The sequence below is a fragment of the Orycteropus afer genome, unplaced genomic scaffold, assembly GCF_000298275.1.
Source record: "Orycteropus afer afer isolate SDZICR_OR568_19922 unplaced genomic scaffold, OryAfe1.0 scaffold00135, whole genome shotgun sequence".
In the NCBI taxonomy this organism is placed as follows: Eukaryota; Metazoa; Chordata; class Mammalia; order Tubulidentata; family Orycteropodidae; genus Orycteropus; species Orycteropus afer.
The window spans coordinates 5,571,039-5,587,167 of record NW_006921722.1 but is presented as its reverse complement, the minus strand read 5'-3'; the positions used below and the strand labels follow the sequence as shown (position 1 = coordinate 5,587,167).

Genomic DNA, 16,129 nt, shown 5'->3' with positions numbered 1-16,129 from the left:
GTGACCCTATATACAATATTTGAGAACATTTTAATAGACTGACACTAGGTATTTCTCCACCATGGCCCCTTTTGAAAGCATTGTACTCCGACAAGTATGGGCTCTTGGAAATTGGCATGGTGTCGGTTGGCAAAGCCACTGGCCAAAACCTATTCATTCTGAGTAGACAAGATGTAACTGGGCCCTGTCCGCCTTGCCCTCAAGCTCAGGGTTTCTCAGGTGACCTGACTTCATTTCTCCCTTCCTTTAGTGGTCTTTCAGTCAAGAACCATCTGACATCAGCAATGACACCCTTGTCCTATGCCCTCCTGTGGATTGAATTATGCACCCCAAAATATGTGTTGTCAATTCTAACCCTATTCCTGTGAATGTGAACCATTTTGGGAACAGGTTTTCTTTGATATATTAATGAGGCCGTGTCAGTGTAGAGTATGGCCTAAACCTTACCACTTCTGAGTTATGAAGAGTGGATTAGAGACAGAGGAAGTACAAAACAGGGGGACAGATGCCATGCACTTGGGAATGCTGGGGTACAGAGGCTGAAAGAGTCATGGATCTTTCCTTAGAGCCAACAGAAACAGAGCCTTTCCCCAGGGCCGGTACCTGAATTTGAACTCTAGCCTCCAGAACTGTGAGGAAAGAACTGTTGTCTCTTAAAGCCACCCGCATGGGTTTTTGCAAAAAAAGGCGTGGGAGCAGAATCATCCTCCCACCTCCTCTAACTTCACGACAGGGAGACAGAGTTACCACCAGCAGCCCAAGGCTTAGCCCAGACATGCCACCACCCTCCAAACCTTTTTACAAACTCGGACACCAACTGTCCCTCTCACGGCACTCACTACCTCTCTACTGGGTTTGATAATTTGTCGTAATGGCCACACAGAACTCACAGGCAATACTCACGATGACGGGGTTTTTTAGGAAAGTGACAGCCTACAATTCAGATTTCAGGAACCTCTCAGGACACAATTCTTCCATCAGTACAGTCTCCCCCTGCTAGTCCTTAGGCATGCCTCTTTGGCCCTTGGCCTCTCAGCCTGGTCTCTGCCCTGCGGAGCTAAGTGTCACAAAGCTCTTTTAGCTCTCTACCAATAGGCACACCTAGGTGCACCCTGCTCCACCAGCTAGCCTCCTGCCCAAAGGCACTCAGCTTCTTGCTCTGTGGGCCAACAAGCCCGCAGCTCTATCTTGTGCTTCTTGGTTCCTCAGGCAGTTGTTTTAGGCAGTCATCGCTGCCAGTTGTCTCAGCCAAGTCTCTGCCAAGGAGGTCCAGCGCAGGGATCTCGGGTCCAAGGACAGGCTCTGCTTAACTCCACCTCCAGCTAGTCTCTCTGGACGGCAGTGTGATCCTCCCATTTCTGCCTCTAGGTGGGCTCATTTTAAGCCCAGCTGCATAGCAAAAGTAACCAAGCCCCATATTAGAGTTCCATACACCTTACTTGCATGGTCCCACCCAGTAATCTGGTGGGAGTCGCCAAGACTGGTTAGAAAAGCCAGACCAAGTTACTCACGGTAGTGCAGTATTTCTGTTGTAGCAGCACCAAGAGACTAAGACAAGCACCACCCATCTATGGCCCTGCGTCCTCTCTCCTCCTGGTCGGAAGAGCTCTCGCTCGGGGAGCAGAGCAGGTCTCCCTTCAGGAGCAGTGGGTGCTGGTGCTTCACAGCCACCGAATGAACAGCCAGTCCCCAGGGCATCCCCCAGCGATAGATAACAAAGGAGGTGAATGACTCGGCAGGAACACAGCAGATTCCTTCTGGGAACCTAGAAGACAGGGAGATGGAGGAGGCTTTGTTCTCTGAGGGAAGATGGTCCTCTCTGGAAGGATCAGGGCCCTTACACATCCATTCATGCAATGAGCCTGGGGTGAGCTTCACTTCTGCTCTGAGCCCCGGGTGTGATACTGTGAGGGATGCCGAGGAGGGACGGAGAGGACAGGGGCCTGCTGAGTACCCAAGACTGGGCACGCAGTGGCTGAGAGCAGCCACAAGGAGTCACTGGCTCTAAGGACACAGAGGGCGCAGCTGCAGGGCTGATCACGGTGACTTCCTGGAGGAAGTGGCATCTGAGCTGAGCCCATTGGGATTTTAACCAGCAAGGAGAGGGAATGGGAGAAAGCAAATCCCAGACCCAGGGGAGCGTGGAGCCAATGCCAGGGCAGGGAGCGCTTGCTACATTATAAAAAACAAAAAACAAACTCACTGCCATCCTTGGGTTTCTGAAGTGGTATCTCTACGGAAGTAGATTGCCCAGTCTTCCTTCCGAGGAGTGGCTGGTGGGTGTGAACCGCCAGCCTTTTGGTTAGCAGTCAAGTGCCTTAGGACTACACCACCAGAGCTCCTTTGACCCAACCCATTGTCCGACCCATAGCGACCGTTTGTTACAGAGTAGAACTGCCCTCCACAGGGTTTTGAACGTCTGGGATTTTTTACAGAAATGGATCACCACGCCTTTTTTCTATGGTGCCACTATTAGTAGTTGGATGCACACCATTTGTGCCACTATCGTAGGGCAACATCACGGAATCTGCTTAAGTAAAAGTAAAAGGTTTATTAAGGGATAGGGACCAGGAAGACACCCAAATTTCACAGAGTGGAGATGGCCGCTCTGTCAGACAGTGAGGTGAACAACATTCTGTACAGTTGGAGATGGAACTGAAAGTTACAAAACTGGCTGAAAGCCAATCAGGGGAGTCAAAGGCAGGATGTCTGAGAGCAGGCACTTAGTGGGGACTGGGGGATAACATATATGTGGGATTACACGGTTGGTGAAGGTACGTAATTGCATGCATGCACACTCTTCAGTTTGTTACGGGAGGGTCACAGGACAAAGGCAGGACAGGTTTAAGCTGCTATAAAAATTGCTTTCTCCATCTTATCTGTTTCTGCGGGTTCATCATAACGATGTATTGAACATGATGTGCTTGAGACCCTTCGGGTGTAAGCTGTCACGTCTTGTATCTGTTTGGCCATCATGGAAACACCCTCTGGGAATAGATTGTGATATTCTCCACCAGCCAGACCTCAGAGCAAAAGGATGTGCTCTTAGGGAATATGGTCAGCAACAAGGTTAGAGGAGCTGCTATGAGGCAGCTTTAAAATTCAACATGGATCCTAGACTTGTGTCAAGACTTTGAAACGGACATAAGGCTCCTCTTTCAGACTACTCTACCCACACACACCAAGTGCCCCTGGTTTTAAACTCTCATACGGCTGCCTCGTGAGTTGTTGAGTGCAATTCAAGACCCTGTAAGGAGGAAAGGGGGAGCTTGCTGATGGTATCTCACCTTAGCACAGGAGCAGAGGCCTTGGTGCAGTGTTGGTGATAAAACGCTGGATGCCAGTGAAACGTGAGAAACAACAAATAGAGTTTTAGCATAAGCATATCCCACGACAGTTGATAGTGATAACTGAGACCAGGAATTTGAATATCGCATGGGGTATACTTATACTAAAATGAAATATGTTGTTTATCTGAAATTCACATTTAACTGGCACCCTATGGTTTTATTTGCTAGATCTGACATCTTTAACTTACTGCCAGACTAAGGAGTTTGTTTTCTTCAGGCAGAGGAGATGATATAGCTGGGCTTTGCAAATGGTCAGGCAGCAATGTGGTAACTTCATGGATAGAGGGAGACATGGGAAGAAGCCCAAATAGGGTCCTGGTGAGCTTTGTCAACCCACGTGGTTGTCCTCAGCATGGAAGGAGGAGATGCTTGAAGTGATGTGGACATTGCATGGTTGGGAGAGGGAGCGTTCTGGCTTAGGCACCTGAGTGAATGGAAGTACTATAGTGGATGCTGGTGTCTCAGTTCCCTAGAGTTGCTGTAACAGAGACACCACAAGTGGGTGGCTTTCATAAACAGAAGACTATTGCATCACACTTCAGGAGGCTAGCAGTCAAGATGCAGGGCACTGGTCCAGAGGAAGGCTTTCTCTGTCCTTGTCTCCTTTCAGGTTCTGTTTCCGGTTCCTTGGAGAGCTCCTGCCACGTGACATCTATCTTCCCCCATCTCTGCTTCCTTGGTGCTTGCTCAGTCTGCTCTTTTATATCTCAAGAGAGATTGATTTAGGACACACCCTACACTAATCCTGCCTCGTTAACGTAACAAAGAAAAGCAGTTCCAAATGAGATGATCACCACAGGTCTAGTAGGATTGACAACACATATTTTGGGGACACAATTCACTCTATAACACCTGGCAACCAGGGGAAGGAGCAGTCTGGGGAGGTGGAGGTGTGCATGAGGACCTGACCCAGGTGGTGGCAGCAGAAATGAAGAGGAGGGGATCAATGCAGAAGACGGAAAGGCCTGTAGAACCAGTTGGCTGTCTGTGGCCATCAAAGGGTGGGCTTTCTAGTGACCCCAAGACCTAGAGCTTTGGAGGATTGGGACAGCTCTGGGGCCACTCAGAGAGAAAGTGAAGAGGAGATGGCTTGGGGAGAGAGTTCATTTCTGGGCATCCTGAGTCTGAGTCCTTTAGAGGTCTTCAGAGGTAATTGGGAGCATGGCAACTCTGGGGCAGGAGGGCAATAGGAATTAGCTCTAGGACAAGAATTATCTTCCACTTCATTTCTCCTTTGTGTTGCTTTAAAGCTGCCTTGGTCACCACACCTCATCCTAAACTGAAGATTCTCAGGGAATTAGCTGTAGTTATTCACTCCTGCAGGAGCTCTGGTAGCATAGTGGCTAAGGCACTTGCCTGCTAACCAGACGGCTGGCGGTTCAAACCCACCAGGCACTCCTCGGAAGGAAGGTTGGGCAATCCTACTTCCATAGTGATACTGCCTCGGAAACCCAAGGAGGGGTCGCTATGAGTTGGGGCCAACTCGACGGCACATAACAACAACAACAACATTCATTCCTGCAGAAATAATTTTTAACCTTGCATTGCCTTGGACAGTGGAATTTGCTTAAGGGAAGAAGAAAAGCCAGCTCATTGGAATATGACATTTTACTCTGCTCCTCGGTGTAGGGACGGGGGATGTGGGTTCCATTTGGGGAGGAATGTGAGTTACCTGACTTTGCCTCCTCCTGGCTGCTTCTCTTCTGCTGTCTCAGCCACCGCCCCGCTGCAGGCCATTCAGCCTCTGGCCCACACCAGCCATGAATGTGGATTAAGCAAGAGAGGGCAGCTTGGGACTGAGGTCAGATGGGGTGGTCACATCAATGCTTCGCAAAGTTGTCTGATCCCTAACGTTGACCAGGAGCTCCGCTCCTGACTCACTGAAGCAGAACTCCCAGGGACTCTGGACTTTCACAAGGATCCTGGGTGATTCTTATGATCAGGCAAGTTTGGTAAACGTTGTCTGAGCCTTTATGTAACCAGTTACTGCTGAGTCCACTCTGGCTCATGGTGACCCCACATGTCAGGCTAGAACTCTGCTCCACTGGCTTTCCAATAGCTGATTTTATACAAGTAGATCACCAGGGCTTTCTTCTGAGGCATCTCTGATTGGCCTTGAATCTCTGACTTTTTGGAGCTCGTTAACCATCTGCACAGCCCAAGAGCTTAGATGTAGCTTAGGAGGTAGAGTGAGTACAACCTTGGCTCCTGAACTCTCTGCCCCATGACAGTCCTGGGGCAAGACACAACCAAGAAGTCTTTAGGAAGTGCAGCAGGGATATCTTATAAAGACATTGACAATCAAAGATTATGACAAAACCCAGGGACAATGTCTAGGAAAGAAGTTGAGGTTCAGGGGGCACCATTCCATGGACTTCTCCCCCAGCCCACACTTTCATGAAATCTACTGTCTGGAGCAGGTTGAAAGAGCCTTGGTGGCGTGACCATTAAGTGCTTTGGCTGCTGACCAAAAGGTCAGCAGTTTCAACCCACCAGTGGCTCTGCGGGAAAAAAGGTCTGGCTGTCTGCTTTCATAAAGATGACAGCCTTGGAAACCCTATGGGGAAGTTCTACTCTGTCACATGTGGTTGCTATGAGTTGGAATTGACTTGATGACACCCAGTAACAACAGAGCAGGTTGTCTTAGGCAATAGGTGGAGGAGTGCAGGAGAAACAGTAGGCAGTGGGAGGAAGAGACCACCCCAGGACTTTCTGCACCAGTGCATTCCAATGGCCAGAGCAGAGACCAGCAGAGAAAACCAAAGGAACCAGAGACAAAAAAGTGACAAGTTGGGTGGTCACCTGGGGGAAGCTCTATGACAGGGTGCGTTTAAAGGGGAATGTTACAGGGAACAGATGTGTGTGTTGGTGGACAGAGCGAAAGAGAGCATAGGGAGTAGCTGCAGGGTCCCATTGAGCTCCAAGACTCACCTGAGCCAAAGGTAGGGGAAGAGGCTCTTCATTAGTTTCTGAGAGTCAAGTGGTAACATGGATTTCTACCCATAATTCAGAATAAAATGGCTCCTCTCATTCATCACCTTCCAGAGGGACATTTGGGAAGAGAGTTAAGGTATTTCAGGGCTGAGGGGTGAGTGGATGGTGAGACAGTTGGGAGGTGACCTTCCTTTTAAGAAGTTTGCTAAGAAGAGGAAAGAATGGAGCAGCATGTAATAAAAAGGTCAGTTGAGCAATTGCTCCTTTGAATTCAGGGCTTTGTGTCCTATTTGAAGGTAGAGAAGATAATGGAGAGGAGCAGGGGTTCATGCTGGAGAGATTTGCAGTTTGAAGTCCCAGGAGGTGTAGTTTCTCACTTCTCACTAAAATTCCCATGAAGATGCTGAAGTAATTGAAAACTGGTAAAGGTACTAATAACTAAAACAGTCAATTGCCAGATGCTGGGAGGATAGTTCTCAAAGACCTTTGGAGCTGAATCGGAAGGGCCATCTGCAACTAAACAAACTCACCTGCTGGAAAGAAGGTGGGAAGGTGCTATGTTGCTTCCCTACTGCCTGCACTACCTTGAGACCTGAGTGTTGGTTTGCTACGTGGTTCTATTTTAAAGGTGGCCATTATAATATCAGGAGCTCTGGTGGTAGGGTGGTTAAAGCTTTCAGCTGTTAACTGAAAGGTTGCTAGTTCAAACCCACCAGCTGCTCTGAAAGAAAAAGATGAGGCAATCTGCTTCAGTAAAGATTTACAGCCTTGGAAACCCTATGGGGCAGTTCTATTCTGTCCTAAAGGGTCTCTATGAATCATTCAACTCAGTGGCAATGGGTTAGGTTTTGGTTTTGTTCTAATTTTGCTGCCCACTTTCCTTGCCTTCATCAGTATTGTCTTTGTTTGACCCGAGAAAGCAACTGATGTGTTGGGAAAGGGGGTTGGGGAGAATTTGCAACGGTCATTTTCTCCTGAGATATGCAGCCCCAAGTATAGTCTTGTAGAGTTAGGGGAGAAGCAGAAAGAGTCCTCTCCCTTGTATATGATGGAGATTTTTAAAATGGACTTTCTCAGCTAGGGTATCCCAGAACCAGGCAATGAGTGTGGGAGAAGATACCTTCTCAACCCACCAGTGCCGTGCTGACTAATTTGCTTCTAGACACTGGAAATTTGACTATGTGCTGCATACACATTTTGCTTCCAGCTTTTAATCTGAGAAGACTCTACCAACACCCAGTGACCAAGTCATACACCTAGTATTTCAGCAACTTCTTAGTTCCAGGATTTGGAAACAGGAGAGAAGCCCAATAATATGGAATCAGTGAAAAAGAAATTTTAGAAGAAGGGAAATAGACCCACCCAAGATTTAAGAAGGAACAAACACCCCAAAATGAATTATTATAGAAACCAGAAGAAAATACTCAGTAGGGATTAACATTCACATTTTCAAAGCAATTTCCTTGATATGGAAATGTGACCATTATTGAGTGAAAATAAGTTACTGTATGACCTTGAGCAAGTTTCTTACCTTTTCGAGTTTAATTTCCTTATTTGTCTATCAGGGAATATAATTCCCCTGACATAGGATCATTTTGAGATGTAATGATCTATTCCCATGAAGATTATAGACTTGGAAACCCTATAGGGCAGTTCTTCTCAATCATATAGGTTGCTTTGTCATACAGATTCAACTCACTGAACACTAATGACCGTAGACCAGACAAGTTGTGGGATGACATCAAGGACGTCATATATGAAGAAAGCAAAAGATCATTAAGAAGACAAGAAAGCTTCCCCATCCTCACTTCTAAGGAGCACTCTGGTTGTACTTCTTCCAAGACAGATTTGCTCATTCTTCTGCTAGCCCATTATGTTTTTAGTGTTCTTTACTAACATCATAATTCAAAGGCATCATTTCTTCTTCAGTCTTCCTAATTAATTGTCCAGCATTAGTATGCGTATGAGGCGATTGAAAATACTGTGGCTTGAGTTAGGTGCATGTTAGTCCTCAAAGAGATATCTTTGTTTTGTTTTTTAACACCTGAAGAGGTCTTTTGCAGTAGATTTGCCCAATGCAGTATGTCATTTGATTTCTTGACTGCTGCTTCCACGGACGTTGATTGTGGATCCAAGTAAAATGAAATCCTTGACAACTTCAGCCTTTTGTCTGTTTATCATGATGTTGCTTATCGGTCCAGTTGGGAGGTGTTTTGGTCTCTAGTCCTGCTCTAACAGACATACCACAAATGTATGTCTTTAACAAACAGGGATTTATTCTCTTACAGCTCAGGAGGCTAGAAGTCTGAGTTCAAAATGCCAGCTCTAGGGTCTGGGTGAAGGCCCCTTGACGTTGGATTCAGCTCTGCCTCTTGCTCCTGGCCCACTGAAGCTGGAGGCTTTTCTTAACTCAGGCAGCTCCTGGCTGCTGAGGCTGACAAACCCAAGGTTAACAAGTAAAATGGCACAATCCAAAGATTATCAAGCAACACTGCTGATCACTAGTTCAAGTCCAAAAACAGTTCCAAGATTGGCAGACAACATGGCAGGCCACTCACTGATGACCCAGCCAAATGCAGGATCCAAGCATGCCAAAAGCTCAAGACCTTTCTCAAAGCATCTTCTCATAGACTGTAAGGAGACCACATCCCTAAGGCAGCTACCCAGCTGCTCCAGCTGCTCACAATAGATTCTACCATGGAGTTGATTACTAGTCTCATCATGTAGAATAGCTGCATCCAGCTGCTCAGCCACTCAAAACCAGGGCCAGCCAAGTGGACACATAACCTTTTTTTTTGTTTTAAATTCTGATTTGGGTGAAAGTTTACAGAGCAAATTCATTTTCTATACAGCAGTTCATACACAGTTTGTTTCATGATATTGACTGCAATTTTCTACAATAACAGCTTTCTTCCAATTTCCTTCCTGTAGTCACCTCTTCCCTGTGTCCTTCTTTCCTATGCATTCCCGCCCCCTGAGCTATCTCCCTGTATAAACACTGCCATTCTGTTCTCCCATGATTGATCACTCTAAGGAGTGTATCTACATGATGTAAATGGTCACCATATATGCATGTCTGTTGCTTGGCTGGAAGCCACAAGAGTGACTTCAGTACCAGACCTGAAGGGTAACTAGGGGCCATAGTCACAGAGGTCTCACCAGGCTCTATCAGACCAGGAAACCTGGTCTAATTTTTATGATTTTGAGTTTTGTTCCACATTGTTCTCCCACTCTATCCATGATCTCCTGAACAGATCTCTTTCTGAGTGGTTGACAGTGGTAGTGGGTACCATCTAGTCCTTCTGGTCTCATGGTCATATAGGCTGAGGATTGTATGGTCTACTAGTCCCTTGGACTTAGTGTTTCCATGCATCTTTGGTTTTCTTCCTTTTTTGCTCTGGACAAGAAGAGACCCACTGTTGCATCTAGTTGTCCAGCCACTTGCAAACTTTTAAGACTCCAGTCACAACTCACCAAAGTAGGATATAGAACAATGTTTTTGTGTAGTATGTTATGCCAATTGAGCTTGCTGTCCCCTGCCACCATGGTCCCAACAGATGGTTTTGTGTTTTGGGTCTCTCCCTCAGTTCAACCTGGTGTGTGCTGATTCCTGGAAGGTGGACCTGTTTCAGTCCTGTGTGAACGTGGGCTTCTTCCTTGGCTCCCTGGGAGTTGGTTACATTGCAGACAGGTACGTAAAGGCCAGTTCAGTCAAACATGTCATCAGTGCTGTGAGGAGAATATATGTTCTAGGGGTAACAGAGGAAGAGAAGAATAATTAGAGTTTGTCACAGAAGTTGGTGGAGAGAAGAATTGATAGTGCTTCTAACTAGTTTGGTGGCGGGAGGTGGAGAAACATAAGGAGGTTTGAGGGACATTTCAGAATTTGAGACTAAGTATAGATTGTATGCACCACTTGTCTGTCAGTTTATCATACTGTGGTATCTTGTGCGTTGCTGTGAGGCTAGAGGCTCATAGCGACCCTTTAGGACAGAGTAGAACTGCCCCATAGGGTTTCCAAGGCTGTAAATATTTACTGAAGCAGATTGCCTCATCTTTTTCTTTCAGAGCAGCTGGTGGGTTTGAACTAAATACAAGCAGGGTCACAAATGGACAGGTTTCAGTGGAGCTTCCAGACTAATACAGACTTGCAAGAAGGAAGGGGCAATCCACTTCTCAAAGAATTGGCCAGTGAAAACCTTATGAATAACAGTGAAACGCTGTCTGATATATTACTGGAAAATGTTATGAGTAACCTGAAACATTGTCTAATGTTTTTCTGGAAGGTGAGACTTTCAGGTCTGAAAGCACTCAAAATACAACTGGGGAAGAACTGCCTCCTCAAAGTAGAGATGACCTTAATGATGTGGATGGAGTAAAACATCTGAGACCTCTATTTGCTAAAGTGGCATGACTCAGAATGGGATTAAATAGCTGCACATATCCATTAATAATTGTAACATGGAATGTGCGAAGTATGAATCTTGGAAAATTGGAAATTGTCAAAAATGAAATGGAATGCATAGTGATCTATATCCTAGGCATTAGTGAGCTGAAATGGACTGGTTTTGGCCATTTTGAATCAGACAATTTTCTGGTCTACTATGCCAGGAATGACAAATTGAAGAAGAATGATGTGGCATTCATTGTCACAAAGAATGTTTCAATATCTATCCTGAAGTACAATGCTGTCAGTGATAGGATACTATCCATATGTCTATAAGGAAAGCCAGTTAATACTACCATTATTCAAATTTACACACCAACCATCAAAGCCAAAGAAGAGGAAATTGAAGATTTTTACCAATTACTGCAGTCTGAAACTGACCCAACATGCAATAAAGATATGCTGATTATCACTGGTGATTGGAATGCAAAAGTTGGAAACAAAGAAGAATCACTGGTAGATGGAAAATTTGGCCTTGGAGATAGAAATAACACTGGAGATCGCATGATAGAATTTTTCAAGACCAATAATTTATTCATTGCAAATACCTTATTCCACAACACAAGTGGTGGCTATACATGTGGACTTTGCCAAATGGAGTACACAGGAATCAGATTGACTACATCTGTGGCAAGAGGCAATGGAGAAACTCAATATCTTCAGCCAAAACAAGTCCAGGAGCTGATTGTGGAACAGGCCATCAACTGCTCATATGCAAGTTCAAGTTCAAGTTGAAGACAATTAAAACAAATCCTAGAGAGCCAAAATATGACCTTAGTATAGACATCCTGAATTTAGAGACCATCTAAAGAATAGATTTGATGCATTGACACCACTGACCAAAAACCAGATGGATTGTAGGATGACATCAGGAACATCATCCATGAAGAAAGCAAAGGTCATTAAAAAAACAGGAAAGGAAGAAAAGACCAAAATGGATGTCAGAAGAGACTCTGAAACTTGCCCTTGAGCGGAGAGTAGCTAAAGCAAATGGAAGAAAGGACAAGATAAAAGGGCTAAACAGAAGATTTCAAAGAGGAGCTTGAGAAGACAAAGTCCATTATAATGAAATGTGCAAAGACATGGAGTTGGAAAGCCAAAAGGGAAGCACACACTCAGCATTTCTCAAGCTGAAAGAACTGAACAAAAAATTTAAGCCTTGAGCTGCAATATTGAAAGAGTCTACGGGCAATATATTTGATGATACAGGAAACACTAAAAGATGGAAAGAATACACAGAGTCACTGTACCAAAAAAAATTGTATGATGTTCATCCATTTCAGGAGGTGGCATATGATCAAGAACCAATGGTACTGAAGGAAGAATTTGAAGCTGCACTGAAGGAAGTGGTGAAAAACAAAGCTCCAGGAAGTGATGGGATATCCATTGAGAGGTTTCAACAAATGGATGGCACACTGGAGGCACTCACTCGGCTATGCCAAGAGATTTGGAAACAACTACCTGGCCAACTGACTGGAAGAGATCCATATTTGTACCCATTCCAAAGAAAGGTGATCCCACAGAATGTCGAAATTATCGAACAACATCATTAATATCACATGCAAGTAAAATATTACTGAAGATAATTAAAAAACAGTTACAGCAGTATATTGGCAGAGAACTTCCAGAAATGCAAGTTGGATTCAGAAGATGTAGAATGAGAGATATCATTGCTGAGGTCTGATGGATCTTGGCTGAAAGCAAAGATCACCAGAAAGATGTTTACTTGTGTTTTATTGACTATTCAAAAGCATTTGATTGTGTGGATCATAACAACTTACGGATAACATTGAGAACAATGGGAATTCCAGAACACTTAATTGTGCTCATGAGGAACTTGTACAGAGACCAGGAGGCTGTCATTCGAACATAACCAGGGGACACTGCATGGTTTAAAATCAAGAAGGGAGTGTATCAGGGTTGTATCCTTTCACCATACTTACTCAATCTCTGTGCTGAACAAATAATCTGAGAAGCTGGACTGTATGAAGAAGAATGTGGCATCAAGAATGGAGGAAGATTCATTAACGACCTGCATTATGCAGATGAAACAACTTTGCTTGCTGAAAGTGAAGATGACTTGAAATATTTACTGATTAATATTGAAGACTACAGTTTGCAGTATGGGTTACATCTCAATATAAAGAATACAAAAATCACAACGGGACCAATAAACATCTTCATGATAAATGGAGAAAAGATTGAAGTTGTCAAGGATTTCATATTACTTGGTTCTACAATCAACACCAATGGAAGCAGCAGTCAAGACATCAGACAATGTTGTTGTTGTTGTTGTTGTTATGTGCCGTCGAGTCAGACCCAATCATGGTGACCCCTCCTTGGGTTTCCGAGGCAGTATCACTGTGGAAGTAGACTGCCCCATCTTCCTTCCTAGGAGTGGCTGGTGGGTTTGAACTGCCAACCTTCTGGTTAGCAGTCAAGTGTCTTAGGCACTATGCTACTCAGGCAATGTATAGCATTGGGCAAATCTGCTGCAAAGGACCTCTTTCAAGTGCTGAAGAGCAAAGTTATTTCCTTGAAGACTAAGGTGTGCCTGATGCAAACCATGGTATTTTCAATAGCCTCATATGCATGTGAGAGCTGGACAATGAATAAGGAAGACCAAAGAAGAGTCAATGCTTTTGAGTTGTGGTGTTGGTGAAGAATGCTGAAAGTACCATGGACTGCTGAAAGAACTAACAAATCTGTCCTGGAAGATGTGCAGCTGGAATGCTTCTTGAAAGCAAGAATGGTCAGACTTTGTCTCATCTACTTTGGTCATGTTGTCAGAAGGGACCATTCCCTGGAGAAGGATATCATGCTTGATAATGTGAAGGAACAGTGAGGAAGGGGAAAGCCCTCATTGAAATGGATTGACCCAGTGGCTGCAATGATGGGCTCAGGTATAGCAAAGATCATGGGGCTGGCAAAGGACTGGGCAGTGTTTTGTTCTGCTGTATATAAGGTCATTATGAGTCAGAGATGACTCAATGACACCTAACAACAACAACAGCAACAAACTATGCATGTGAAACTGGACAATGAATGAGGAAGACAGAAGAAGAGTTGAAGCTTTTGAGTTGTGGTGTTGGCAAAGAATACTGAAAGTACCATGGACTGTCAGAAGAATAAACAAATCTGTCCTGGAGGAGGTACAGTCAGAATGCTCCCTGGAAGTGAGAATAGCCAGACTTCATTTCACCTATTTTGGTCATGCTATCAGAAGGGACCATTCCCTGGAGAAAGATATCATGCTTGGTATAGTTCCCCACCCTCATCAATATGGATTGACACAGTGGCTGCAACAGTGGGCTCAGGTATAGCAAGGATTGTGAGGATGGTGCATGACTGGGCAGTGTTTCGTTCTGTTGCACATAGAGTTACTATGACTCAGAACCAACTCAATGGCACCTAACAACAACAAAGATTTTACAGTAGAAATTGGCTTAGGTTGCTGAGAAAGAGGGGACTCAAAGGCAAAGTTTATGCTTTGAGCAAACAGATGAGAGTAATGACATTTTTGAAGATGGGAAAGGGTGGATTAGGAACTGACTTTTGTTAAAACTCATTGTAGGGGAAGGGATTGGGGAGGAAGTATGAGTTCTCTTTCAGGTGTGTATTTGTAGATGTGTTAAGTGTAGACTGTGACAATGGATACTGGTGATGGTTATAAACTGACTGATGTAATTGGTGTCACTGAACTCTACACATGAAAGTTATTGAATTGGCAAATGTTATGTTACCTATATTTTTGCAACAATAAAAAAAGAAAACACTAAAGTAAAAAGGAAAAATAGAGTAGTCTGTCGCACAGATAAAAAAAGAGAAGATGTCATGTAGGCAGTTGATATATGAGTTGAGTTTGGAAGAGAAGTTTGGGCTTGATTTAAATACTTGGTATTTGTCACCAGTAAAGCCATAACACATGCTTGAGATCATCTAGAAGAGGATTGAGAGAGAACATCAAATTTGGAGGTTGGTAAGGAGGAGTTACTGGCAAAGGAAGGAGATTTAGAAGAAATGGTAGAGACAGAGGAGAAGGCAAGGGTGATATATAGACAGGATCACATGTGCAGATGCTACTGAGAGGTCAGCCTGTGGCTATGTGGACATGGCTGCCATGAACACCCATGATGAGGACAGTGTCAATGGAAGGCTGAGGAAAATGTCAGTTTGAAAGTGGAGGCAGATTGTGTGGGCAGACTGATTTTTAAAGGGGCTGACTGTGGAGGAGAAGAAATTGGGAAATAGCTGGAGAGGGATGGAGTGTCCAGGATCTGGGTGGCATCTGAAGAGAATGACCCAGAGGTGAGGGGAATGGAAAAGGCGGAGGGGAGAATGTGGCCAAGGCCAGTCAGAGGCCAGAGTGAGAGCGGGAGTGGCCTTGGGTAGTTGTCTGTCAGGTGCTGACAGTGCAGTTAGGTCTGTGCATTCTGAGAGGAGATGGTGGGATGAAACAATGTCTGTATTTTCTGTACGTCAGGAAGTTTATTGGCTGAGAACTGGGCTAGATGTGGGGCAGTGCTGAGACAGGGACAATTTGAAGTAAGAAGCCCTGGTAGACACACGGAAGGTGGGGTACTAAAGAGTGGTGGGGTGGCTGCAGTGTTGAGAGTCCTTCTGAGTTTGGGGTCACGAATGCCAAGGTCACAGTGCTTGGATGGGAGACACCATGGCTTGCTTTCTTGCCTTACTCTTAGAGAATGTGACAAAAGATTTAGTTGATAAAACATGATACACGAGTAAGTCTTAGCAAATAATTTACCCATTTCATCCATGAAAACAGGAAAGGAAGAACAGTCCACAAAATTACATTTATATTTATCTATATAGTGGCATAGTGGATCCAATATTTGGCTGCTAACCACCCTGCCATGGTCCTTGTGTTTCACTGTGCGGGGCTGACCCCACATTCCTGCCACCTCGCCTCATCCTCTTTTCCCCTTGACTATGAAGGTTTGGCCGCAAAGTCTGTCTCCTGGTGACTGCCCTCATCAATACCATCTCAGGAGCTCTCATGGCTATTGCACCAAACTACGCATCGATGTTACTGTTCCGCTTCCTGCAGGGGCTGGTCAGTAAAGGCAGCTGGACAGCTGGCTACATCCTGAGTAAGTAATGGCTGGCTGAGGTGTCCATGGCCAGGTGTCCATAGCTTCTTTTGGAAAATGGAGCTTAGATAAGGGGGTAGAATGGGATGGAGTCAAACATGGAAGCAGTCTTTTTAGGGAGGTGATGTTGACAGAATCTAGAGAAAGCGTTAATGCTGGGTGTATGTTGTAGATGTGATGGGCAGAAGATGGTGCCAGGAACTAAGCTGAGTGAGAGAGCTGAGCTGCTAGGTGTCAGAGTAGCCAATTAGGACAGTGAGCCAATACCAATACTGTACATTTTAATC

General features: G+C 44.9%; 1 protein-coding gene across 1 annotated transcript in view; it reads left to right on the top strand.

The window, feature by feature from the left end:
- LOC103200733 (solute carrier family 22 member 1) overlaps positions 1-16,129 on the top strand; it is a 51,234-nt gene that overhangs the window by 1,431 nt on the left and 33,674 nt on the right. The window contains 2 exon segments of the mRNA XM_007945286.1: positions 9,872-9,975; positions 15,688-15,842. Coding sequence (XP_007943477.1) covers positions 9,872-9,975; positions 15,688-15,842 — 259 coding nt within the window.